General features: G+C 44.0%; 1 protein-coding gene across 4 annotated transcripts in view; it reads left to right on the top strand.

Annotated features, from left to right (window-relative positions):
• Top3a (DNA topoisomerase III alpha) overlaps window positions 1–27,714 on the top strand; it is a 41,192-nt gene that overhangs the window by 3,899 nt on the left and 9,579 nt on the right. For 2 of the 4 annotated variants that reach the window (XM_076542504.1, XM_042284141.2), the window contains 15 exons: window positions 8,493–8,608; window positions 11,946–12,005; window positions 13,539–13,612; window positions 14,471–14,546; window positions 17,026–17,134; window positions 17,797–17,940; window positions 18,048–18,218; window positions 18,478–18,578; window positions 20,622–20,696; window positions 22,213–22,295; window positions 23,999–24,206; window positions 25,430–25,615; window positions 25,739–25,868; window positions 27,007–27,120; window positions 27,219–27,384. In XM_076542504.1, the coding sequence (XP_076398619.1) occupies window positions 8,546–8,608; window positions 11,946–12,005; window positions 13,539–13,612; window positions 14,471–14,546; window positions 17,026–17,134; window positions 17,797–17,940; window positions 18,048–18,218; window positions 18,478–18,578; window positions 20,622–20,696; window positions 22,213–22,295; window positions 23,999–24,206; window positions 25,430–25,615; window positions 25,739–25,868; window positions 27,007–27,120; window positions 27,219–27,384 (1,760 nt within the window). In that variant the 5' untranslated portion in view covers window positions 8,493–8,545. The remainder of the gene's footprint in view (window positions 1–8,492; window positions 8,609–11,945; window positions 12,006–13,538; window positions 13,613–14,470; window positions 14,547–17,025; window positions 17,135–17,796; window positions 17,941–18,047; window positions 18,219–18,477; window positions 18,579–20,621; window positions 20,697–22,212; window positions 22,296–23,998; window positions 24,207–25,429; window positions 25,616–25,738; window positions 25,869–27,006; window positions 27,121–27,218; window positions 27,385–27,714) is intronic. The other 2 variants (XM_042284140.2, XM_006973597.4) reach the window with 1 other exon arrangement.

The following is a 27,714-nucleotide window of genomic DNA, read 5'->3' as shown; positions in this document are numbered from 1 at the left end:
TGTCTTTGATCCACCTTTTCAGTTCATATTTTTGTATGTCCCACCTCATCTTTTTGGTATATGGAGATCTATTTGTCCCAGCATCGTCTGATGAAGTCTGTCCTTTGAATGGACTTGGTACCTTTGTCAAAGATCAATTAGCAAGGAAAGGCCTTAGTCCCAGGATTCAGGAAACTAAAAGTTGGAGGCCAACCTGGGCTGTGTTTCAAAAAACAACATGAGGGGTTAGAGAGATGGCTCAGCGGTTAAGAGCCACTGTTCCGTTCACAGCACCCATGTCAGATGGCTCACAACCACCTAGAACTCCAGCTCCAGGGCTTCTGGCACTCTCTTCGAGACTCTGTGGGTACCCACACACATGTGGTACACACTGTCTTTCACTTCTTAATTTAAGGGGAAAACCATAAAGTGAGTGGGGGAGACTGTCAGTAAAGTACCATTTCCTTTTTTAAGTTTCTTTTGGTAAGAACATTTTTTTTTTAAGATTTATTTATTTAGTATGTACACTGTGCTCTGCCTGCATGTGTGCCTGCATGCCAGAAGAGGGCACCAGATCTCATTATAGGTGGTTGTGAGCCACCATGTGGTTGCTGGGAATTGAACTCAGGACCTCTGGAAGAGAAGCCAATGCTCTTAACCTCTGAGCTCTCTCTCCAGCCCTGGTAAGAACATTTTATCACAGCAACAGGAGGGAAACTCAAACAGGTGTTTAAGACCATGCTGGGGCTGGAGAGATGGCACATGTCTTTAATCACAGCACTCAGGAGGCAGATGCAGGCAGATCACTATGAGTTGGAGGCCAACCTGGTCTACATAACAAGTTCCAGACCAGCCAAGGCTAGATAGAGAGACCCTGTCTCAAAACAACAATAATAAAAAAAAAAAATTAACTATTTTCCTTTTTACTTACTGTTGAGGCCTGTTGAGTGTCTGTCTTGGGTTTATTTGGCCTTGGGAGGAGCTGCTGGTTTTAACCATTTACCAGTTGTGCCATGTGCTGGGATGAATCAAGGCCTTCCTGACTATGGCTTCCCTTTGGAAGCCTTGAGGTACTTTCCTCTCTGAGTCCCTTCTTTAGAGGTTCTGTGAAGTTTCCATGCCCTCCCTGATCAAGAGGGTGGGTGACGCTCAGAGCTGCAGGACCCTTTAAGAGATGTTCCAACTGGGCGGTGGTGGCGCACACCTTTAATCCCAGCACTCGGGAGGCAGAGCCAGGTGGATCTCTGTGAGTTTGAGGCCAGCCTGGGCTACAGAGGGAGTTCCAGGATAGGCTCCAAAAGCTACACAGAGAAACCTTGTCTTGGAAAAACCAGAGAGAGAGAGAGAGATTCCAAAGTCTCCTGGGACCTAGCTAGCTGTTGAGAGAAGTTCCTCTGTTCACATTCATATAGGCTTTTAAGCATTATTGAACACTGAGGTTAGTTACACCAGTCTGGTGTGTTTAACTTTTGTGTAATATTTAGATAAAGGTTGGGAAAAACTAAACACTTTTAAATAAATCCTGTTTAAACATGCATTTTTGTTCTTTAAGCCAGTCCTTGTGAATGCTCAAAGAGAAATCAATATTTAAGAGAGCTCTATTGGTTTAAGTAGAGGTTTGATTGAACTTTGACTGTAGAAATTTTAATATTGTGTATTATTCCTAATCTTCTGTATACTTTCTATGACTTACTCAGGCTTTCCTGACTTGTTAAGGCTTCTAAATTTGTCTCAATCTTTCTCACTCTATATATACATAGCTATCCATAGCTATCTTTTGTTTTGTTTTGTTAGGTTTTTTTTGTTTTGTTTTGTTTTTTGAGACAGAGTTTCTCTGTGTAACAGCCCTAGCTGTCCTGGAACTAGCTCTGTAGACCAGGCTGGGCTCAAACTCAGAGATCCACCTGCCTCTGCCTCCCAAGTGCTGGGATTAAAGGCATGTGCCACTTCTGCCCAGCTAATACATTGCTATCTTTTTTTTTTTCTTTTTATACGTAGCTATCTTAACCCAGGGCAAAGTCTTATCATACACCATACAGAAGTCCTTTTCTGCTAAAAATCTTTTTCTTGCATCCTTCTAACATTTGCTTTTTCTATTTACTGCCCCCTTTTATTTCTTTTCTTAATATCATGAGACATATTATATTAGCAAATAAATGTACCATCTTATTAAAGAACAATGAAGTCCAAACTATGTATAAGGCATGCAATAGATTAAGACCACCTGTATGAGTATTGTTAAACTCTGAGACTTTGTAAGCACCCAGGCAAAGCTCATAGAAAACACAAGCCAGCCTGCAGTGGGATTCTAGATCGTTCCCAGCCTGTAACCCTTTTTCAGTGTGCTCGATAAACAGATTTTCCTAAGGTTGGGGGGCAGGGAGAAAAGAAAGAAAACACACACTAGTCAAAAGCCTTTTTCTATTTTCTACAGTCGAGAAAATCCATCTATAATGGTGCTTTTGAATGAGCAGCAAATAGCAGATAGAGAAGCAGCCAGTATAGCAAAACATCACCAAATCCGATGTTTATGCATTCAGCAGAAGTCATCTGAGGAAGCCCTGTTAAAGCTCATCCGGGAGTAACATGTTAGGTAGGGGATTCCAGGCAGGGTTCTCTCTGTCCTCTCCACTATTAAATGTCCAGTTATCCATATATCATGGGATAAAAAATGGTAACCTTTAGGGGCTGGAGAGATGCTCAGTGGTTTAGAGCACTGGCTGCTCTTGCGGAGGACGTGGGTGTCATTCTCAGCACCCACATGGCAGCTCACAACCAGCTGGAACTTCAGTTCCAAGCGTTCTAATACCCTCTGCTGGCCTCACATTGTACACATGGTGCACAGACATATATGCAAGCAAAGGACCCATACACATAGAAATAAATCTTTTTTTTTTTCTGAGACAGGCTTTCTCTGTGTAGCTTTGGTGCCTGTCCTGGATCTCTCTCTGTAGACCAGGCTGGGCTCAAACTCACAGAGATCTGCCTGGCTCTGCCTCCTGAGTGCAAAATAAATATTTAATAAAGTTCATGTCTTAAATTTAAAACAAAAACAAAAATGAGGTGGTTTGAATGAGAATGTCCCCTATGAGCTCAGATATTTGAATCTGAGGTCCCCAGTTGGAGGTACTGTTTAGGAAGGGTTAGGAGGTGTAGCCTTGCTAGAGGGGGCCAGTTTTGGGGTTTTGTTTGTTTGTTTGCTTTTTGGGGTTGGGGGTTTATTTGGGGGGATTTTTTTTTTTAAGGCAAGATCTCTTTATGTTGTCCTAGAGTTCCCTGTGTAGAGCAGGCTGGTGTTTGCCTCCCAAGTGCTGAGATTAAAGGCTTGGATCACCACGTCTAGCTTTTGAGGTTTTTTTTGTTTGTTTGTTTAATTTTTTATTTATTTGTATTTTAAGAGTGCTCTCCATGGACATGCATGCCAGAAGAGGCCATCATATCCTATTATAGATGGTTGTGAGCCACCATGTGGTTGCTGGGAATTGAACTCGGGACCTCTGGAAGATCAGCCAGTGTTCTTAACCACTAAGCCATCTCTCCAGCCCAGATGTTGAGGTTTTAAAAGCCACTCTCCATCTCTGCTTTGTGTGTGCTCCCAGCTTGCCGCCCCAGCCATCAGGCCTGCTGCCACCACGCTGTGTTCACCATTATGATCCCTAACCCTCTGGAACCATAAGCCAAGCTTGCTTTCTTCTATAAGTTGTCTTGGTCATGGTGTTCTATCACAGCAATAGAAAGGCACATTTAAATTTTGTAAGGTCATGTATATGTGACAGCCAGCACGCCTGATCAAGGCAGATCAAACTGGCAGAGATGTCTGCATTTATCTGTGCTAGCTTTTAGATATCCTTTCGGACCTTGAAAACTTTTATCTGTTATCAAAATGTACCAGCAAGGGGGAACGGGCAATCTAAGACTGAGTGTCCTTTCTACAAACTTCTTTGTAGGATAAGCAAATACTATGATTGATATTTTTCTATAGAAGCCATTTTTATTATCAAAATTAAGGCCAAGATGGAATGCAGAAAGTAGCAGGCCTTTCTTCTTTTGAAGGGCTGGCTTAAACTGCTACAGTTTAGGAGTGCCTTGTTACTCTCTGTAAGACAAGAAGATACACTGAAACGTCTTCCATAGCTCCTTTGTCTTCTTCAGAGCATCCTCTGCAGATTTTCCTGTGACTTTCCCTTCTCCTTCCATGAGCAACCACAAGGAAAGTAAAAAGACCATACTCAACAGTGGTACCTGAGTTCCCTGTATCCCATCCTCCCTCACTAGTGGCCATGAGGAAGGGAGGCCTATCCGACTAGCCACTTTCACCCACATACTCTACCTTACTTTAATACCCTGTGACCTTGATGAATTCTTCCTGTATTTTGCCAAGTTAACTTTATCAAGAAGCATCCAGGGGTCAGGGGAAACTATTTTAGTACAACCTTTTGGAGGTACAGGAGAAACTTAAGTTTTCTTTAGAACCCAATTGGTACATTAAGTAAAACAGTGTTCCAAAACCAAGATCTCGACACGGGGTCTGGAATACCTCCTTAGTCTGATACAGGAAATGTATTGGCCTTAACACATGGCAGGAGGGGTATGCAAAGTACATACACGAACACAGTCAGCCACCTCACCCTCTATTTTTGTTTGTTTGCTCTTTGAGACAGGGTTTCTCAGTGTAACAACAGCCCTGGCTGTCCTGGAACTCACTCTGTAGACCAGGCTGGCCTTGAAAGCTTGCAGAGATCTGGCTGCCTCTGCCTCTGCCTCTTGAGTGCTGCATTTAAAGGCATGCGCCACTACTTCCTGGCTTGTTTGTTTGTTGTTTTTTTCATGACAGAGTTTCTCTGTGAAACAGCCTTGGCTATCCTGGAACTCACTTTGTAGACCAGACTAGCCTTGAACTCTCAGAGATCTACTTGTCTCTACCCCTGGTAAGGTCCTGTAGTTTGCACAGAGGGGAATTGTAAGCTGGGCTTGAATTTGAAGTTGTGGCAATCTTCCTGCCTTGGCTGGAGTATGTACCATGGCCAGTTCACGGTAATGATTTTTCTGTTGAACATGTATCCTGCAACCTTGCTGGGTTTGTTTATTACCACTAATCAGCTTTTTGTTATCTCTTTAGGACTTTTTCACATATAAAAGATCATGTTGGGCAGATGTGTTGGTTCAAGCCTTTAATCCCAGCACTCAGAGGCAGAGACAAATAGATTTCTATCATTTTGAGGACAGCCAGTGCTGCCTCTGAAACCCTGTCTTGAAAAAGATCATGTTGCCGAGAAGTGGTGACACACGCCTTTAAACCCAGCTCTCAGGAGGCGGAGACAGGTGGATCTCTGAGTTTGTGGCCAGCCTGGTCTACAGAGCGAGATCCAGGACAGCCAGGACTACACAGAGGTCATGTTAAGCTGGGAGTAGTGGTGCCTGTCTAATTCCAGCACTCAGGAGGCAGAGGAAAGGGGATCTCTGAGTCCCAGGCAAGCTAGGCTACATAGTGAAACAGTCGTGTTGTCCATAAATTTTTCTTTTCCAGCCTTGTTGTCCTGTATTTCTTTGTCTTGCCAGTATTCTAGGATAGTGTTGAAAAGCAGGACCAAGAATGGTACTAGTGTTGTTACTGATTTTTTCTTTCTTTCATTCCTTTTTTTCTTTTCCCTTCTTTTTTTGAGACAGGGTTTATCTGTGTAACTGTCCTGGAACTGTTACTGATCTTAGCAGGGGAGTTTTCATCCTTTCACTCTGACATGTGTTAGCTTTATTAATGTTGAAGATATTTCTACTCTTATTGAATTGGGAAAGGGTATTGAATTCTAGCAAGGTGCTTTTTCTGCACCAATTGAGAAAAGTCTGATAAGGTTTTTTGTATTATTTTGCTTTTCTTAGTGTGTGTGTATATATGAGGAAGGGGGAGTGCTTGCCACATCAGGTGTGTGGGGATCAGGGACGACTTTGTGGAGCCAGTGTTCTCCTTCCATCCTTAGGTTGGTTCTAGGTGTCCAACTCTGGGTTGTGAGGTTTCCATGGCGAGCACTTTAACCTGCTAAGCCCTTGCACCACCCCCAGGGAGATTAGTGAGTGGCAAGAGTGTTGAAACTCTTGGGTTTCATAACGTCACTGGCAGCCGAGTATTTGAAGAGTAAGAGGCAAGAGTTGGAAAGATAGCACCGAGCTCTCATGGGAGAAGACAGAGTTCTGAACTCTGGGTAGTTTTGTAGTGATGCAGGGGAAGCAGGGTGGGGCTGGAGAGATGGGGCTGGAGAGATGGGGCTGGAGAGATGGGGCTGGAGAGATGGGGCTGGAGAGATGGGGCTGGAGAGATGCTCAGCACTTGAGAACACTGGCCACTCTTATAGAGGACCTGGGTTTGACACCCAGTACCCATATGACAGTTCACAACAACCGGGAAATCGGATGTTCTCTACTGCCTCCCATGGACACTGGGTGTACATGGTACACAGACATACATGTAGGCAAAACATACGTAGGTATAGAACAAAAATAAATCTATAAAGAAAATTTAAATAAAGTAAAAGTTGACCATAATTTTGCAAATGTGGGTTCCACTTGGAATTATAACTGAACACAAGTTTGAAATCTTGAATCTTGGTGAACACAAAGCCAACAATAAGTGTAGTCAGAGTGGGGGTGGGGTGGAGACATTTATTGCCTACAGCAGACAAGAGCACACAGTACAGTGCTCTTCTTAAACAAAGGAAGCATGGGGTTTTACTTAGGGAACCTTATGTAGGGGTCAGCCCATTTTTAACCACGTTCACTTAGAGTGTATTACTTCATATGCTCAATTTAAGGCCATACTTTAAAAAGAAAAGATAGATACATTTTGGGCATTTATCTCAAACTCATAAAACATATATAAAGGATAAAAGTGATGGAAAGAAATGCTTCTGAGCATGCTTAGCATGCACCATAAAGAAAAGAATAATTTGAAGGTGCATGTACCTTGTCTAGTGGCTAAGCAAATGTTGTTTTCCATTTGGTGCCATCTGCTGATTGACTTGTGTGTATGTATAAATGTCTGCATGCGAGCTTGTGCATGTGAGAGTGGAGGTGCCTGAAGAGTTCAGAAAGCTGGGTGGTGGTGGTGGTGCTCCCTTTAATCCCAGCACTCGGGAGGCAGAGCCAGGCGGATTTCTGTGAGTTCAAGGCCAGTCTGGTCTACAGAGCGAGTTCCAGGACAGCTAGGGCTGTTACACAGAGAAACCCTGTCTTGGAAGAGTTCAGAAGAGTGTTCAGCTCCCCTGGAGATGCCGGTTGTTGTAAGCCATCCAGTGGAGGTGCTGGTGCCTGACCCTGTTAAATCATCTCTCTTTCATATATATATATGATTTATTTATTATGTATACAGTGTTCTACCTGCATGTATCCCTGCAGGCTAGAAGAGGGCACCAGATCTCATTACAGATGATTGTGAGCCACCATGTGGTTGCTGGGAATTGAACTCAAGACCTCTGGAAGAACAGCCAGTGCTCTTAACCTCTGAACCATCTCTCCTGTCCTTTTTGTTTTTGTTTTTGTTTTTTTTTTCTTGAGACAGTCTCACTATGTAGCTCTGGCTGACCTGGAACTTATTCATTGTGAAGACCAGGCTGGACTCAAAACCCACAGAGACCCACCTGGCTCTACTCATGAGTGATGGGGTTAAAGCCATCACCACACCTGGCTTTTACTTTTCATCTTTTCTGGTTTTAATTTAAAATTTTGATGTGTGTGGGTTTTCTGCCTGCATGTATGTAAGTGTACTATGTGTGTGCCTAGTGCCCATGGAGGCCAGAAAAGGGCTCAAATCCTCTGGGTCTGGAGCTGCAGACAGATGTGAGCCTCTGTGTGGTGCTGGGAATTGAACCTGGGTTCTCCAGAAGAGTTGCCAGTGCTCTTAGCCACTGAACCATCTCTCCAGCCCAATTCATCTTTTAAAAGAAAAAAATAAGACATCCTAAATGTAGTCTCTTTTGTGGTGTTTCCCAGGCATCCTCCCCACCCATTCTCTCCTCTTTTCAACCTTTTTATCTCTTTTGTTCTCACCTCTCTGTCATCAGTGAGTTTAGTTATCTAGCTGTTTGTCCATCTATTCTATAATATACTACCTCTCTAAGAACTCTGGCTAAATCTCGTTGGTTTATTTCTCCCTGGAACAGCCTGTTGATGGTCAGCGTGGGACAGGATTCCTGTCTTTAAGAGAGTTTAAACTCTAATGGAGTAGTTAAGACTTAGGCATACATACAACTCAAAATGAAGTTGTGCTCATGGCAGCTTTATAACAGGGATTTGAAAAAGGGAGTGGAGGCTGGGTATTGCACACCTTTAATCTCAGCACTTCTGAGGCAGCAGCAGGTAGATCTCTGAGTTTGAGACTAGCCTGGTCTACAAAGCAAGTTCCAGGTCAGCTAAAGCTGTTATATACAGAAAGTCTGTCTCAAAAAAGAAACAAACAAACAACAACAAAAAAAGAACCTAGTAATGGAATCATAAAGTATATCTTTTTGTTCTTGTTTTTCGAGTGCTGGAAATAAAGGAATACACCACCTCCACCCAGCCATAAAGTATATTCTTTATGCTAGTTTACTGGAGTAGACAAGGCATGGTGATGCACACCTGTTATCCCAGCACTGACAAGGTGGGTAAGTTCAAAGTCATTCTTGACTACAGAAGTTTGAGGCCAGCCTAGGCTATAGGAGTCTCTTGTCTTTAAAACAAAGTTTACTAGATAGCTATTAATATCAGGGTTACCTTTTGAGGACTCTTGATCTCATTGATTAAAGAAGAGATTTATTCTTTTGATTTTTAAATTGTATGTGTATGAGTGTTGCCTTTATGTATGTCTGTACCACATGTGTGCTTGGTGCCCACAGAGGTCAGAAAAGAGTGTCAGATCCCTTGGAACTGGAGTTACAGATGGTTTTAATCCACCATGTTGGTGCTAGGAATTGAACCTGTGTCCTCTGTAAGAGCAGCCAGTGCTCTTAACTGCTGAGCCATCTCTCCAGCTCTGACTACTGCTATTTCTTTTTCTTTTCTTTTCTTTTTTTTTCCAGGTTTTTGGAGACAGGGTTTCTCTGTGTAGCTCTGGATGTCCTGGAACTCACTCTGTAGTCCAGATTGGCCTTGAACTCAGAGATCCACCTGCCTCTGTCTCCGAGTACTGGGATTAAAGGCATGTGCTACCACCCAGCCCTCCACCTCCTCCTCCTCCATTCACATACATAAAAGAAAAAAAAAAAAAAGAACAAATGAATGAGACCAAATTGTTATTACATGATTTCCTTTTTTGGTTGTTTTTCTTAGTTTGAGCTTTTTTTTTTTTTTTTTTTTTTTAAATTTTTCTTTTAAGCCCAGGTTTCATGTAACCAGGTTGGCATTGCACTCATTATATAGTTAAAGATAACCTTAAATTAATGATCCTTCCATCTCCACATCTCAAAGTTTGGGTTTAAAGGTGTGTATCACCCCACCCAGCATTTTTATTGTGTTTGGGGTTTGAGTACATGCATGAATGCGTGCCTACATGCGTGCGTGCGTGTGTCTTAGTCACTGTTCTATTGCTGTGAAGAGACACCATGACCAAGGCAACTCTTATACAAGAAAGCATTTAATTGGAGGCTTACTTACAGTTTCAGAGGGTTAGTCCATTATTATGGTTGGGAGCATGATAGCGCACAAGCAGGCATGTATGAAGCAGTAGCTGAGAGCTTTACATCTTTATCTATAGGCAGCAGGCAGAGAGAGACTGGACCTCAGAAACCCTCTAAGCCCCCATTGACACACTTCCCCCAACAAGGTCACACCCCCTAATCTTTTCAAAGAGTTCTACTCCCTGGTGACAAATCATTAAAATATATGTGTCTATGGGGGCCATTCTCACTCAAACCACTACATTTTGTTTGGTTGTTTTTTTGTTTGGTTGTTTTTTTGTTTGGTTGTTTTTTTAAAGATTTATTTATTTATTTATTATGTATACAGTGTTCTGTTTGCATGTATCCCTGAAGGCCAGAAGAGGGAGCCAGATCTCATTACAGATGGTTGTGAGCCACCGTATGTGTGCTGGGAATTGGACTCAGGACCTGTGGAAGAACAGCCAGTGTTCTTAACCTCTGAGCCATCTCTCCAGCCCAAAACTACTACATTTTGTATATGCAAACGTGTGTGCACATGGAGACTAGAGGATGATGTCTGATGTTTTCATTTATTGCTTTTCACCTTGTTTTTTTTTTTTTTTTGTTTTGTTTTGTTTTGTTTTGTTTTTGACATGTCTCTCATTGAACCTGGAACCCACCCTTGACTAGGCTGGCTGGCCAGAAAATTCTAGGGATCCTCCTGTCTCTGCTTCCCTCTCCCCAGGGTCAGGGTCACAGGGGCACTACACCAGCACCCAGCTGGGGACTTTGGTGCTGGGGATCCAAACTCAGTTCCTCGTGGTTGGTATGGCAAACACTTGACTGACTGACTATGCCCAGTCGAACACCCAGTATTTTTTAAACTTTTTACCTTGAGACAGGCTCACTAGGTTGCCCAGGACTGCCTTAACTTTCAATCCTACTACCTAGGCTTTATAAGTATCTAGGATTATAAGCCTAGGCTACCCAGCCTTTTCCTAGAGTTAGTCAACATTGTACTCGTAGTTATCAGATAGTGGTGATTTCCCTTTCAAATTTTTCCCTGGCCAGGCAATGGTGGCACACATTTTTAATCCCAGTACTCAGGAGGCAGAGCCAGGCAGATCTCTGTGTGTTTGAGGCCAGCCTGGTCTACAAAGTGAGTTCCAGGAGAGGCATCAAAGCTACACAGAGAAACCCTGTCTTGGGGAAGTGGGGGGATGGGGGGTGGGATTGCCCTTACAGGTTTGAGAGTATGGCCATGTATGCTTCAAGCCCTGGTTCCATTCCCAGCACACCAAAAAGAAAGAAAAAAAAAAAACATGTACCATTTTGCCTCCAAGACCAATTTACCTAGTGTTCCACACAGAAAATGCGTCTCTTTGAGGCTGAAGGACAGTCTTCTGTTGTGTCCCTTCTGGGCCCCTGACTGTGCCACCGTCTCCAGGCAGCCAGCCTTCCTGCTGTATTCTGAGTCCATACAGCAGGTGTAAGCTGCTGCAGCTGACTGGTTGATGGCTGAGGAGGGGAGTTTGGTCTGAACGGGTCTTGTTCCTCCCTAACTGTAGCTGAAGAATGGGTTTTCAGAATCGGAAGGAGCCTCAAAAATGACTTTGTTTAGGCGTAAATTGAGGTTCAGAAAAGTCAGTAACATGAGTTACAAGTTTTTTGGTTTATTGGTTGGTTTATTTATTGCTTGAAATAGCAAAAATGTAGAGAGAGGAAGGAACAGAGGGACAAGATTTGCCATTGATTTGTCACGTGACCTTGGACAAGTCTACTTACTCATCTGCATTGTTGGCTTGATTCAGAATTTACCTTCTAGCATAAAGACTCCATAGATTTAATGCTTGGTAGCTATATTAATAAATGATCTTATTTAGCCTAGTTTTCTTTTTCTTTTTTCTTTTTCATTTGAGACAGAGTTTCCCTATGTAGCCCTTGGTGTCCTAGAACTCACTATGTAGACCAGGCTGGCCTGTGCCTCTGCCTCCTGAGTGCTGGGATTGAAGTCATGTGCCACCACACACAACTGGTGATTGAACCTATGGCTTTGTGCACTGGAGGCAAACTGTCTTCTATTGAGCTACAGCCCAACCTGCTTCATCTTTATGATTAGGAAATAGTATTTTTGTTTGTTTGTTTGTTTGTTTGTTTAAACTTGGTCTCTGTAGCCCAGGCAGGCTTCAAGCTCATTTAACTCATAGCCTCTTAAATGCTTGTGTGTCAAGTTACACTTGCTTTTTTTAGTATCCTCTTCTCCCATTCTGTGGGTACTACTCGTTCTTTATGTTGAGGAGTCATTTGTTTTTTTTTTAAATATGATTTGAAATTTTTACATATTTTTCTTGTGCTTTACAGAAAGAAGGCTTTTCTAAATTCAACAAGATTTATGAATTTGACTATCATCTGTATGGACAGGTAGGTACTAATGTGCTTCCATCATAAAGCTGACATGTAAGACTGACATGGTGGTTAGTCTTTTGACCCTGTTTCTAGCCCAGAATTCAACTTCTGGAACCCACATTTTAGAGAGAGAAAACCAAATGCTAACACTTGTCTTTACCTCCACATAGTAAATGAATAACGTAATTAAAATAAATAAATATGAATAAGTAAAGGAAAAAAAGCTGACATGTCCTTGCAGATCCCTAGATCCTCTCTAAATCGCTTGTATTTTACCTAAGTTATAAAGGTCCAGCAGGTAGTGGTGGTGGCGGCAGCAGTGGCAATGGCTCACACCTTTTAGCACAACACTCTGGAGACAGAGGCAGGTGGATCTCTGTAAGTTCGAGGCCAGCCTGGTCTACAAAGTGAGTTCCAGGGCACAGAGAAACCTTGTCTTGGAAAAACCATATATTTATATGTGGTCTGTGGTTACAGGTGATAATGTAGTCTATGTAATTGAAGATTGGCTTGAATTACAGATCATTCTGCCACTGCCTCCTAAGTGCTGGAGAGTACACACATACACCTTCGTGTCTGGTTTATACAGTGCTGGAGACTGGGCTCTGGGCTTCACACATGCTAGGCCAGCACTCTACCAACTATTCTATGTATCCCCATATCTGATAATTTTATAACATAAGGAGATACCTTTTCAATAGACTTTGGTCCTGTCTCCACTGTTTAACAAGAAAGAAGCTAATATACAGTACTTTGAAGACCTCATCTGTCTACTACACACATTCCAAAATGTTGTGTTGGGGAAGGAACATGGGGCCTCAAACTGAGTACTTAACCACTCAATGACAGTTACAACTCTCTTGTCCCTGAGATTTTTTTTTTCCCCCAATCTTACTATGTAGTCCGGGTGGCCTGGAAAACAAAGAGATATACCTTCCTCTACCTCCCAAGTGCTAGGATCAAAAGCATGTGCCACCATGCCTGGCCTCCTGAGGAAATCTTAAATGATCCAAAAGGCATCATGGAACTGATATTAGAATGGTGATTATTGGGGCTGGAGAGGTAACTCAGCCGTTAAGAGCACTTGATGCTCTTGCAGAGGACCCAGATTCTGTTCCCAGCATCCATACAACCATCCTAAACTCTAGTTCTAGGGGATCTGCTACCCTCTTCTGACCTCCATGAACACCACACATGCACATGGTGCGCATACATACAGGCAAAATAATCCATACACATAAAGTAAAATAAATACATTTTTTAAAAATAAACAATGGTGGTGGGGCATTGTGACCCGCACCTTTAATCTCAGCAATTGGGAGACAGGGGTGGGTGAATCTCTGTAAGTTTGTGGTCAGAGGGAGGGGGGTTAATGGTGGTTGTGCCCCATGGTTGTGATTTTGGCTTTGCAGTTAAGTTTGTGGTCCTTTCTTCTCCGTCAGCTGTGTTTGTCCTGAGGTCTGTTCATTGTCTGTTCTTCTCCTTTCCATTGAATGATTGGCAAAGTGCAACTACAGAAAGACTAACTTTCGTTTTGTTGTTACTCAGAATGTTACTATGATAATGACTTCAGTCTCGGGACATTTGCTGGCTCATGATTTCCAGATGAAGTTTCGGAAATGGTCAGTAAAATTAGTATGGGAAGTAAGGTGTGAAAAATATTACAGGGATTTTGAAGCATGTTGATGTTACCATGTCATTTATAATAATTTGTAAATACTAATTTGTAATTCTAAAATTACCTAGGGTTATATGATCTGCTATAAGTTTTATCATACCTTTAGAATAAATACCCACTTTGATGTGTTCCCCTAAGTAGACCCTTCAGTGAAGTCCGGATTGCATTTATTCCATTGCAGATGTGCATGAATGGGCTCCTGAGTTTCTTTTTTTTTTGTTTTTGTTTTTGTTTTTTTGTTTTTTTGTTTTTTGTTTTTTGAGACAGGGTTTCTCTGTGTAGTTTTGGTGCCTGTCCTGGATCTCACTCTGTAGACCAGGCTGGCCTTGAACTCACAGAGATCTGCCTGGCCTGACTCCCGAGTTTCTTGTCTGCATCTCCTGTTAATCTGCTTGGGAGAGTGGACAGTGTTATGCAGAAACTCATAGCTTTACTTTTAATCCTTTGATCACTTTTCCTTTCCTCTCTTTTGAGACATGATCTATCTCCAGTCTTTCTGACTAATATTTCCAAGTACTGGATGTCTGGCACATGCTACCTTGCCCAGCCTTATTTTTTTGGTTCTGGTTTGGTTGTTTTGTTTTTGTTTTTGTTTTTGAGTCATGGTCTGCTCAGGCTGGCTTTGAATCCCTGGGATCTAGTGGTTCTTCTGTTTGGCCTTCTGAGTAGCATCTCTGTCTCCAGCTCTCTAGGCCATTTCCTAGGAAAGGGCAGCCTGTGCACCTGCTGGAGTTATACATTCCTGACGTAGGGTTCTCTGTCCCTTGTTGGTGAAGGCTTTGTGTTTTTGTTTCTATTCTAGGCACAGCTGCAACCCCCTAGTCCTCTTTGAAGCAGAAATTGAAAAGTACTGCCCAGAAAATTTTATAGACATCAAGGTAAGATCTTTGGAAGATGTGTGACACTGAGATTAAAACAACTGCAAGTCATTGAACTGAATGATTTCTTCATTTCGATGCATTGGAATTTCCCACCAACCTCAGTATCATAATGAATTGTTGATTTTTTTGAGATAGAGTCTCACTTTGTAACCTTGGTTGGCCTGAATACAGTATGTAGACCAGACTAGCCCCAAACTTGTAGAGATCCACCTGCTTCTGCTGGATTAAAGGTGTACACCGTCATGCCCAACCAGTATCATGACTTTAAAATGTTTTTCCACCCATTGTATAAATGAAGTATTTCATTTTGTTTTGAAGACATGGTGTTGCCATGTAGCCCGGGTTGGCCTCACCGTGCACAGACGTTTCTGTCTCTTCCTTGCAAAGTGCTGGGATGACAGGCATGAGCCACCTAAATAAGAACCCAAGGAACTTTTAAAATGAAATTCAAGGAATAAATGTTACTAAATAATTAATTCTAGCCCCCATCACACCCTTAGGTAAACTCTAAAAGCTTCAAAGTAAGATGGAGTAATATGGACCCACATCTCTTCCTTCCAAGGGAGAGGCAGGAAGATCATTGCCAGTTCAAGGCCAGTGAGGACTACTTGGCAAGACCTTGTGTTGAAAAAAAGTACAAAGTATAATTGGTTGTTTAAAAGTAAATTGTTATGAAGCAGAGGCAGGTAGACCTCTCAGTCTACATAGCAAGTACCAGGTTAACCAGGACTCCATACTGAGACCCTGTCTCAGAAAGGAAAACTGTCAGCCAGGCAGTGGTGGTGCACACCTTTAGTCCCAGCACTCGGGAGGCAGAGGCAGGCAGATCTCTGTGAGTTTGAGGCCAGCCTGGGCTACAGAGTGAGTTCTAGGCAGCTAGGAGTACACAGAGAAACCCTATCTTTAAAAAGGAAAAGAACAGAAAAGAAAACTGTCAGGTCAGCAAAAGCCTCGTGGCCTGTGTTCACTGCTAAGAACCAATGTAGAGATGGAAAGAGAGCTTGATTTGGCTCAGTGCTGAAAAGTGTTTCCTGTTCTTCCAAAGTTCCCAAGTTCAGTCCCCAGCATCCGGGTGGGCTGCTCTCCAATGCTTGTAACTCAGCTCCAAGGGATCTAACATCCTCTTCTGAACTCCGAAGGCGCCCCACCCCTGTGTGTGTACTCACACAGAAACGTACATACACACAAATGAAAAATATATTAAAAAAAAAAAAACAGGCTGGAGAGATGGCTCTGTGGCTAAGAGTACACACAACTCACACTTCAGGCAGCACACAACCACCTGTAATTCCAGTTCTAGGAGATCCAATACTTCAGCCCCTTCCGACATTGCCTTCAAATACACATATTCCACACACCAACACATACACATAATTAAAAATAATAAAAAATTTTAAATATTTTTTAAGGTGAAAGGACAGAACTGATTCCACAAAGTTGTTGTGTGGCATCCACATGCCCCCCCCACAATAACAATAATATTAATAATGGGGGTGGGAGGGTAAATTACCAGTTCAAGGCACTTAGTTCTAACTGGGAAAGTTTTATTATTGTGAAACTCAGAGAACAGGCCTGAGAATGTAGCTCATTTTTTAGAATACTTTCCCAGTATGTAAAAAGCCCTGGGTTAATCTTCATGCTCCATAAACCAGGTGTAATAGCACACGCCGGTAACCCCAGCAAGGGAGAGATGTAGACAAAAGGAGCTAGAGCTGAAGATCATCCTCAACTATGAGGCCAGTGCTAGACCAGCCTAAGCTGCCTTGTCTGGGAGGAGGTTAGGAAGGAACTTACTCAGTGACTGAAACTTGATCAGAACTGATGGTAGAAGTGTGTCACAGCTGAGTTTTGATTTTATCATACTGATGAAGTTGTGTGAAACCCTTCATCTTCTATATATACACAGGTCTGGGATTGTAGTAGAACCATACATATCATGAGCAATTTTCTCTGCTCTGTGCCCCCACCTCCCCCAAAGTTTGAATACTCCAAGACCAGTGCTGATCCTCAGTCCCATTTCTTCATGGACTCTGTTGTTTTGTTTTTGTTTCTGTTTGAGTTTTTTGTTTGTTTCTTTGGTTGGTTGGGTTTTGTTTTACTTTTGAAGCAGGGTTTCACTCTGTAGCCCAGGCTAACCAGAAACTCACAGTGGTCAACCTCAGTGTAATCCAGTGCTGGGGTTACAGGCATGAGCTATGTTGCCTAGCTAAGTCAGGTTTGTTTCTTTAAATTTAACTTAGTTTTGTTTTATGTGTGTAGGTATTTGCCTGCATGCTTGTCTGTGCACCACATGCATGTCTGCTGCCCCGAGGCTAGAGGAGGGTCAGATCCCCTGGAACAGGTGGCTGTGAGCTGCCACATGTTCCTCTGGAAGAACAGCCACGGAGCCATCTCTCCAGCCTCCTAAATCAGATTCTTTAGTGAAAAGGAGCCCAGTAATTTCCCTGCTGACTGCTCTTTCGCCTTGTAATTTCAGAGGACTCTGGAACGAGAGACCCAGCATTGTCAGGCACTGGTGATCTGGACTGACTGTGACAGAGAAGGTGAAAACATTGGATTTGAGATTATCCATGTATGCAAGGCTGGTGAGTCTGCTGCTGAGTGTCTGCTTGGGGCTCATTAAGAGGGCTATGGCCAAGTTCCTCCATACACAGTCCCCCATGAGTCATACACAGAGCTGTGCACACACACATACTTATCATTAAAAATAATATATATATATATATTGGTTTTGGAGACAGGGTTTCTCTGTGCAACAGTCCTGGAACTCGCTCTATAAACCAGGCTGTCCTCTCAGAGATCCACCTGCCTCTGCCTCCCAAGTGCTGGGATTAAAGGTATGTGCCACCACTGCCCGGCTTCCTAAAATAAAATTTTAAGAGATCTTTTAACTGTTCAAGTTGTTTTTTCCCTAAATTTAAGCCATAAGATCGAAGTAAGATTTAAGTCTCAAAAAGTTCACCAAAAGTATCTTGGTTCAGCTGAAATTGACCCCACTGTCATTTCTGACCACACTTAAATTAAATTCTAGCCAGGCAGCGGTGGCGAAAACCTTTGATCCCAGCGCTCGGGAGGCAGAGACAGGCGGATCTCTGTGAGTTCGAGGCCAGCCTGGGCTACCAAGTGAGTTCCAGGACAGCCGGGGCTGCACAGAGAAACCCTGTCTGGAGGAAAAGAAGCAGAGCGGTTGCTTTTGTGCTGCTGCGCTTTTGATTAAGTTTGGCGTCTGCTTCCTTCTCTCCTACAGTCAAGCCCAATCTACAGGTGTTGAGAGCCCGTTTCTCTGAGATCACGCCCCGCGCCGTCAGGGCAGCCTGTGAAAACCTAACTGAGCCTGACCAGAGAGTAAGTGATGCCGTGGACGTGAGGCAAGAGCTGGACCTGAGGATCGGTGAGGAGCTAGGTGGGGCTGCCCGTTGCCCGAGTGGCACCTTGCCGTGGGTCCTGGGACCAAAAGTAACTTTATGGTTCATGCTCTCTTGTTCCCTCCATTTGTAGGCGCTGCCTTCACACGGTTCCAGACCCTGCGGCTCCAGCGGATTTTCCCTGAGGTTCTGGCAGAGCAGCTCATCAGCTATGGCAGTTGCCAGTTCCCAACGCTGGGGTTTGTGGTGGAGAGGTTCAAAGCCATTCAGGCTTTTGTGCCCGAAGTCTTCCACAGAATTAAAGGTAAAGCCCTGAGGTTCTTCTCTGGGGTCTGCAGGCCCCGGAAGACAAGGGGCTGCAGATCTTAGTGAAGGTTTGGTGATGGTTCAGCCTTGCTGCCCGTCACCCTGCCCTGTCATAGTGTCAGAGTGTACTGAAAGGGCCCTTACTGTCCGGAACTCCTCCCTGAATGAAGGGCTTTGATTTTTCCCTGGAATGTATCGTTTCCAGTCTGTCATATGGTGGCTTCTCTGAGACAGCTCTGTTTGTCTCTCCAATACAGTAACTCATGACCACAAAGACGGGACCGTGGAGTTCAACTGGAAAAGATACCGTCTCTTTAACCACACAGCCTGTCTTGTCCTTTATCAGCTCTGTGTGGAGGTAAGGAGCTCTTTGAGAAGCACTGTACGCACTCCCAGCAACTCGTTCCTGCTGTTTCCCGCTGGACTCTGCTTGCATGTTGGCTTAGAGTTTATACCCCCAGGGCCTGCAAGATGGCTCAGTGCCTGCTGCCGAGCCTGAAAACCTGAATTAAACCCTCGGGAACCAGATGGTGGAAGGAGAAAACCAACTCCTCAAGACTGCTGTCTGTGTGCCACATGTGAGCCTGTGTGTGTGTGTATGTGCGGGCGTGCTTGCTTGCTTGCTTGCGTGCATGCACATGCCCACATCACTTTTTTAGGAACCAGCATGATATGAAAACAGCACTAAACCTGTGTAAAGTGGTCAATTATGATGGTGCGTGCTTGTAATCCCAGCCCTTAGGAGGCTGAGGCAGGTTCAAGGCCAGCATTGTCTATGTAGTGAGACCCTGTGTTGTGCAAGTGTTAGAAATTGATGGTGCTTCATAGCCAGATACTGACACGAAATTACCTTAGAATGAGCTTTATTAGAGATATAGGCAATGACTAGGGCCAGCCTTAATGATGCTCATAAAATGGGACAGCATTAGAAGAGATTTAGTAACAGACTGTAAGCAGCATGACAGAATCTTAAAGGAAAATCTTGGATTCTGGAAACAAAGGGCTGTTTCTGATTCTTACAGGTTAGTGTTTTGTTTTGTTTTGGACGGAGGAGGTATTCCACAGCACAAGTGGGGTCATGATTCAAAGGTGGTTCCTGGGGAGTCTGGGGTTTCTCCCCATAGACTCCCAGCTGAGGCCTGTGTTCTAACAGTCAGAACAGGAACTTGTAAGATCTTTGTCCTAAGGGAGAGGCTGCAGTAGGGAATGCCTGATTTGTGAGGCAGTGGTGGGTCCTGATCAACAGCAAGGAAAGCTGGGTATAACAGTGCATGCACTTGGAAGGTAGAAGCAGGAGGACCAGCTCAACTCCTGCTGAGATTGAGTCTAACCTGGGCTACACGAAACCAAGTCTCAAAAAAAAGAAAATTAAGTAGAACTTTTAGATAAAGTCAGAAATTTTAGAAGTAGATCGCTGAAATATATACTTTCAACAGAGATTAGGATTAGTCTTCTAAACCCATTTATAGCTGGACCCCTGGATCTGGGAAGGAATTTAAACATTTGGTCCAACCTCCGTCCATTGGTCACACGAGGAAGTGCAAGTCACACATGAAGTAGGGAATTTTGGAAAACGATATTGCCAGGACAGAAATTGTTTATAGAGAAAGTCATAGAAGGTGACCTGGGGGTAGTGTGGGGACTGTTGATTCTAGAAGATGTGAGGGTGACATTTGAGCAACTGAACTCTATTCCTAGGACCCACATAGTGGAAAGAAGAAACCACTTCCTGCAAGTTGTCCTCTAGCCTTCACATATGCTTACGGCATGCACAAGTTGCCCCCCCACACACACACACGTGCCTATAATAAATTAGTGTGATCATAAACATTGTTTGGCCATTATGCCAACTAAGTGGCAAGTGACAGACTTTGAGCTTCTTGGGAAGAGCAGCTGGTCCCACTCTTGTGAAAGAGAAATTTGGATTGTGATATATACAAATCTCTTTAGGAAACCATTTAAGTTTATGTCCATTCACAGTGTCTTTGAAAGTTTTGCAGTTTGTATTATATAACTTTTACTGTTTATATATCAAGTATGAAGGTGTGTGATGCTAAGGTTGGAACCCTAGGCCTTATGCATGCTAGGCAAGTTCTCTGCCCCTGACTTATACTCCAGCCCCATTATCCTGAATTTAAAAAAGAAAAAAATGTAACAGGAGCATGTGTAGGTTGAAGACTTGACTCAGATCACAGACTATGGAATTTCATCAGTTCTAGACCACTTACAGACTTGTGAAAATGTCTTTCAAGTCTTGGCTTGAGTGGGAAGGAAGCAATGGCATCCAGTTTCAACTGTGCGTGATATTATATGGGATGCTCCCCTGATCAAGGGCTGTAGCATGGGGCCTTGAGGTGATATACTCTAGGCAAATGTGGGCTTTGTGTGCTTGATTTTCTAGGATCCCACGGCAACTGTGGTCGAGGTCAGGTCTAAGCCAAAGAGCAAGTGGAGACCTCAAGCTTTGGACACTGTGGTATGTTCCAGATAGGTTGTTCCTGCTATTCCAGGCTCTAAGGAACAGTTACTTTCTGTTGTTGGGGCTACAGTTTTGCATGGCCAGTGGCCTAGTGGAAGGAAGGAATATCATTCAAATCTCAAGGCCACACAGAAAAACACTCGGAAGACCTGAGTTAGCTCGGCCTCTTAATGCAACTGTTATATAAGGTATTGAAACCAAAAGCGGAACACAAGTGATCAATAATGCAATCTTTATATAATCACATAATTTTGATGTCTCATTGGTCCTTCTTTAAATTTTTGTTTATTTATTTTGATTTTTTTTTAGATGAGGCCTCTAACGGGGTCCTAACTGTCCTGGAGCTCACTATGTAGACCAGGCTGGCCTTGAACTCAAAGATCTGCCTGCCTCTGCCTCCTGAGTGTGGGATTCAAGTCATGCACCACCATGCCCTGACTTTGTCAGATTGTCAATAGAAAAGAACAGCTTACGGTATTAGAAAGCCTCAAAGGATGTTTTTCAGTGTCTAGTGGAAATTTTGAGAGTTGAGTCATGTTCTCTTAAGTGTGGTTCTCATATTACCTTTGTTAGCTTCATTCTCCTGTCAGATTACTTCTTAAAAAGACAGATTTCAATAGGAGTGGCAGCACTTGTCTGTGATCCTAGCTATCAAGGAAGCCAATGCTAGCTAAGGCTAGCCTGTGCTACATACAAAGCTCTTGTCTTTAAAAAAAAAAAAAAAATACACCATCTGGGGCCAGGCAGTGGTGGTGAATGCCTTTAATCCCAGCACTTGAGAGGCAGAGGCAGGCATAATTCTCTGAGTTCAAGGCCAGCTTAGACTACAGAGTGAGTTCCAGGACAGCCCGGGCTATATAGAGAAACTGTCTCAAAAAAAAAAAAAGAAAAAAGAAAGAAACAACAACAACAACATACTATCTGGGAATGGTGCTATAAACCTGCCAACTCCTTGGGCAAGTATCAGCTGTACATTATAGTGAAGAACCACTCACTGACTTCCTTAGGAAGATGTGATGGATGCCCGTGATGATAGCATTGGCAAGATAGAGGCAGGAGAGTCAGGAGTTCAAGGACAGCTTGGAGTATATGAGATACTGTTTCAAACCAAAGAGAAAAATATTTTTTTTTATTTATGTTTTTGTAGTATTTTGAAACAAGTTTTACTATGTAGCCATGGCTGGTCTGGAACTCAATAGACCGGGCTAACCTAGATCTCACAGAGACCTGCCATCTCTGCTTCCCAAGCACCACCATGCTCTTATTTGTGTTTTCTTGTTTAAGTGGTTGGTTTTGTTGTTGTTCTTGTTAAAAATACATTTTAAACAAACAGAACCCCTACCAGTCATGATCTGCCTGGCCGACCAATCCCAGGAGTCTTCTCTTGGGCAGTCTTCCCCTCTTGGCATGATGGCTGTAGCTGAAGTGACAGGGCCAGACCTGCCTGAAGATGAATTAGGCACTTGTGTTGAGCTCTGGCTCACAAGCTTCATCCTTCTATCTCTGTTGACAGGAGCTGGAGAAGCTGGCTTCTCGGAAATTGAGAATAAATGCTAAAGAAACCATGAGGATTGCAGAAAAGCTCTATACACAAGGGTAAGTATAAGAGCTCACAGAGCAATCTGAAACCACCCCTTCCCCTGCTCCCCTGAATTTAATCCAGGGCCTTGCACACAGTAGGTAAGCATGCTACCATTATGCTAAATCCTACTCTTGGCCCCGCAGCCATTCTCCTGGGTCCTGGCAAATGTCAGCCAGCAGGCAGCACCTTTAGGAGCTGTTTGCCTGTTAGAATCCTCCTACTCTGGGATCAGTGAGTGCCCTAGCAGTGAAGTGTCCTTATTATCCACTTACCTCTGCTTGAGAACATGAAAGGTGGGTGGTCCAAATTGAGTATTGTAAGTATAAAATGCATAGTAGATTTTAAAGATGTATGTGGAAATAAAACACGAAACATTCAAATAAATTTCTTTCTTTCTTAACACTAAGGATTAAATCTAGGTCATCCCTCACGCATACTAGAATGCTAGACACTACCACATGTCAACAGTCCTATCGAACAGTTTAGTGGGTTATTATTGTTTCTTGTTTTCTTGGTTATTCATTTTTATTTTATGCATGTCAGTGTTTTGCTTGTATGTGTGTCTGTGCACCACATTTGTGCCTGGTGCCAGAAGAGGCCAGAAGAAGGAATTGGATCCCCTGGGATCAGAATTACAGATAGATGTGAGCTGGGAATTGAACCCAGGTCTTCTGGAGGAACAGTCAGTGCTCTGAGACATCTTTCCAACACTTGGGCAACATTATTCTTAATATGTTTTAAGAAGTTGTAGAGGGCTGGACAGGTGGCTTGGTGGTTAAGAACACTAGGCTACTCTTACAGAAGACCCAGGTTTGATTTCCAGTACCCACTTGGTGGCTCAAACCATCTGTAACTCCAGTTCTGAAGGATCTGACTCCCTCATCTGACCTCCGAGGGCCCCAGACATGTACCTGTTGCACATACATACACACAGACAAAACATAAATAAGCCTAAAAAAATCTTTTAAGCCGGCAGTGGTGGTGCAGGCCTTTAATCCCAGCACTCGGGAGGCAGAGCCAGGTGGATCTCTGTGAGTTTGAGGTCAGCCTGGTCTACAGAGCGAGTTCCAGGACAGCCAGAGCTGTTACACAGAGAAACCCTGTCTCGAAAAACCAAAAAAAAAGAAAGAAAGAAAAATTATAGAGAGGCTGGAGAGATGGCTCAGTGGTTAAGAGCATTTGCTGCTCCTGCAGAGGACATGGGTTCAATTCCCAGCACCCACATGATACCTCATAACCATCATCTCTTACTCCAAGTCCAATGTATCCAATGCTGGCTTCTGGAAGTACCAGGTACAATTATGATGCACAGGTGTACATATAAGTAAAGCACATAAATAAAATAATAAAGTTAATTTTTAAAAATTATAGAAGAATGTGCTACTGGAACAGTGAAGTCCATTGAGGCTCTCACCACACATGGTCCTTCTGTCAGACTTGATTGTTAAGAGGGGCCAGTGGTATGCGCAGGCCACAAGAAACTGCAGAGTCTTAGGCCTTCATTCTACATTATGCTTTTGCTTTCTTGTCTGTATGTTTCCAGGGTAACCTAGCAGGAAAGCCCCCTGCTTTTCGCCCCTTAAGGGGCCTTATCTCCAACTACCAGGTTAGGAAGTTTACGGTTCCATTGGCAGTGTCAGGTGGGTGACTACAACTTCCAGTGGTTACAAACCAATGAAAAGACCTAATCATGTCCTCTGGTGTACCTTTCTCTTAGGTACATCAGCTACCCCCGAACAGAAACAAACATCTTCCCCAAAGACTTAAACCTGGTTGCCTTGGTGGAACAGCAAACCCTGGACCCACACTGGGGAGGATTTGCTCAGAACATTCTAGAGCGAGGTGGCCCCACTCCACGAAATGGGTGCAAATCTGATCAAGCTCACCCTCCCATTCACCCCACCAAATACACCAGTGGCTTGCAGGTTAGTTTCTCTGCGTGTGAATCCCGCTGGAGCACAGTGCAGGTACAGAGGTGGGTAGTAAGGCTGGACTTGGCTCTGTGGGCTTTGGGTTCTGGAAACCGTGATATCAAAATGTCTTTCATTTCAAGAGGCAGCCTTCAGTGAATCTGTTTTTGTTTTAAATTTTTCCAACCTTTGTGTTAAGACAAGGTCTCACTATGTAGACCAGGCTGACCTCAAGCTCAGAGATCCAACTGTCTCTACTCTCCAAGTGCTGGGATTAAAAGTGTGTGCCACCATACCTGGTCTTAGTTATTTTTACTACATTTTATTCATTGTGGGGAGGGGCACACATACCATAGCCTATATATGGAGGTCAGAATTCATTCAAAGGAAGTAACAGGAGATCTACACAGATAGCCGTGTGTTTATATGCATATTATATGTTTACTGTTTAAAAATGATAACATTTGGACTGGGGAGATGGAATGGGTAAATGAATCCTTAAAAGAGGAATTGTGACTGGGTGGTGGTGGTGCTCACTTTTAATCCCAGCTCTTGGGAGGCAGAGGCAGGTGGATCTGAATTCAAGGTCAACCTGGTCTACAGAGTAAGTTCCAGGACAACCAGGGCTACACAGAGAAACCCTGTCTCAGAAGGGGTGGGGGCGTGTTTTAGATATATGAATGTCTCCTCGGCTATTTTAGTAGGTGAGCCTCACTAAATCTTGCTTACCTGACTGATGGAATATTACCCCCCACAAATCACTGCTTGAGTGCATGCATGAAGGTAGCCCAAAGCTATTGTGTCCGGTGCTGCCTGTCTCTATTCAGAAAGTATCGTGCTAATTTCTTGTTCTTTTACCTTGTTTCTGTTTATATGAGGCTCATATCAGAGAAGCTGTTGCTTACCTTTGCCTGTTTAGGGTTGTGAATTTTTCCTTGTGACTTAAACCTTTAATTCTGATACTCTGGAGGCAGAGGCAAGCAGATTTCTGTGAGTTCTAGGACAGGCAGAGTTCCGTAAGGAGACCCTATCTCAAACAAACAAACAAACAAACAAAAACAACCTACAAGACTGTAGCTTCCCAGGACTCCCAGTGTTGCTGTGCTTGAGGAGCCCCGTGTTCTAGTCTGTGCAGACTTCCGGCTCACAGTGGCAGATGCCAAGTTGAAAGTCCAGTGGTACTGTACTCTAGGAGACATCCTATTCTAAAAGGAGTTTCACGCTCTTTCTTTTCTCAGGGCGATGAACGGCGACTATATGAGTTCATCGTTCGCCATTTCCTGGCTTGCTGCTCCCAGGATGCGCAGGGGCAAGAGACTACCGTAGAGATTGACATTGCTCAGGAGCGCTTCGTAGCCCACGGCCTTGTGATCCTGGCCCGTAACTACCTGGATGTGTATCCCTATGATCACTGGAGTGACAAGGTGATAAGGAGGTGGCCCACCCAGGGAGGGACAGAGTGGTGCTCCAGCCTTGTGTTACCTGGTGAAGCAGGGCTGAACTCAGTGATGACAAACATCTGAACTCCACACCTGCTCCTCCTGTAGCTCCTCCCCGTCTATGAGCAAGGCTTCCGCTTTCAGCCCAGCACTGTGGAAATGGTAGATGGGGAGACCAGCCCACCCCAGCTGCTTACCGAGGCTGACCTCATTGCCCTCATGGAGAAGCATGGTATCGGTCAGTATCTGGTGTGGGGAGCTCATGGCTCTTGGACATGTGGTAGGCCAGGCATGACGTCTCAGGGAAGGCATTTCTATCTATTTCTATCCCTCCCTGTTCTACAGTTTAAGTGAAGGGCTGGAGGGTGGTGAAGTGGCAGAGCACTTGGCTTCCTGTATACACCAGGCCCTGATTCCATCCCAAACCCCAACTTAAAAAGAGAAAACATTGACAGCAAACCGGCAAAGGTTAACAACTTACCTAAGCTCAGCAAAATCGCACATTGCTAATATCTAGTACAAATAACCCCATGGCTAATGTGCTTTTTAAATTTGTTTTTGCAGTACTAGAGTCTTGTGCAAGCTAGGCAAGCACCGTGACACTGAGCTGGGGACCCCAGTCCTCCCAGTGCTCTTGAACCCCCACCACAGCATGTGTGTGATGATGTAGTATTTATTATAACTCACAAGTCAGGTGAGGGCATCTTAGGTCCTTTAGATTGGTTGTTCATTTTGATTAAAAACAAAGAACTCAACTGGGCGATGGTGGCGCACACCTTTAATCCCAGCACTCAAAGCCACCCTGGTCTAGAGAGTTAGTTCGCCAGGGCTACACAGAGAAACCCTGTCTCAGAAAAAAAGAACAAGTAACTCAAGAGCTGAGGCAGGAAGACTGCAAGTTCCAGGGCTGGACTGACATTTTAGGAAATCCCTGCCTCAAAATTAAAAAAGAGTAGCATGGGCCTGTGATCCCAGCATTTAGGAGAAGGGTTTAAATGAGAAGTTGTGAGGCTGGGATTGACAATTCTGATGGGCCCTCAAGTGTTAGGAGGGAGGAGAGTCAAGGTGGCCTGTGAGATTACTAGTGTAAGTCAGATGTGAAGAAGAGATCTTACCTGCAAAATCTGCCCAGGCAAAAGAGGTAAACGTGGTACCCACAGGCTGTGCTGGTGCTGCTGTCCATATCACCTCAGAACAATGGGGACTTGAGATGGACATGATGGCAACACCTGCAACTCTAGCAGTTGGAATGTAGAGGAGGATTCATAGTTCAAAGATAGCCTTGGCTGCATAGCAAGTTCAAGGCCAGCTGGGACTCTATTAGACCCTGTCAATGATGATAACAATGACAATGATGATAAGGAAATGCTTTCTAGGTACTGATGCAACTCATGCAGAACACATTGAAACCATCAAAGCCCGGATGTATGTGGGACTCACCTCAGACAAGCGGTTCCTCCCTGGGCACCTGGGCATGGGACTTGTGGAAGGTAAAACAGGAGGGAGGTTGTGGTGGGCAGTGGGGAGGCCAAGGTGTCCAAGTTCCTGGTGGTGGTGTTTACCTCACAGCTCTGCTCTTTCCCTGCAGGTTACGATTCCATGGGCTATGAGATGTCCAAGCCTGACCTCCGTGCCGAGCTGGAAGCTGATCTCAAGCTGATCTGTGAGGGCAAGAAGGATAAGTTTGAGGTTCTAAGGCAGCAAGTGCAGAAATACAAGCAGGTTTTCATCGAAGCAGTGGCTAAGGCAAAGAAGTGAGTACCGGACCCTGATCCCCATCCAAGTGGTCCACAGAGGCCTGGGAGCCGCTGGGGAGGTTCAGCAGAACCAGGTGAATAGGCCCCACTGGTTCATATTCACCAGTTGCCCTGTGGGAGGGGGAGATAGCTACACAGCACTGTCCCTTGGACTTTCCTCTGAGTTTAGTTTATTCCTTTCTGGAGAAACTGTCTCTAATAGTTCCGAGCCATTCTCTGCTTTTGATTCTACCTTGAATTAGGCAGCAGTCCTTTAAACCAGCTAATCCAAGTTCTAGTGTGGAATCCATTCATTCTCTGGAGCATTTGGAGTAGTCAGTTAGTGAA

Source organism: Peromyscus maniculatus, chromosome 8, assembly GCF_049852395.1.
Source record: "Peromyscus maniculatus bairdii isolate BWxNUB_F1_BW_parent chromosome 8, HU_Pman_BW_mat_3.1, whole genome shotgun sequence".
NCBI lineage: Eukaryota > Metazoa > Chordata > Mammalia > Rodentia > Cricetidae > Peromyscus > Peromyscus maniculatus.
Note: the sequence above shows the minus strand (reverse complement) of the source record. Positions and strands in the feature narration are given on the sequence as shown.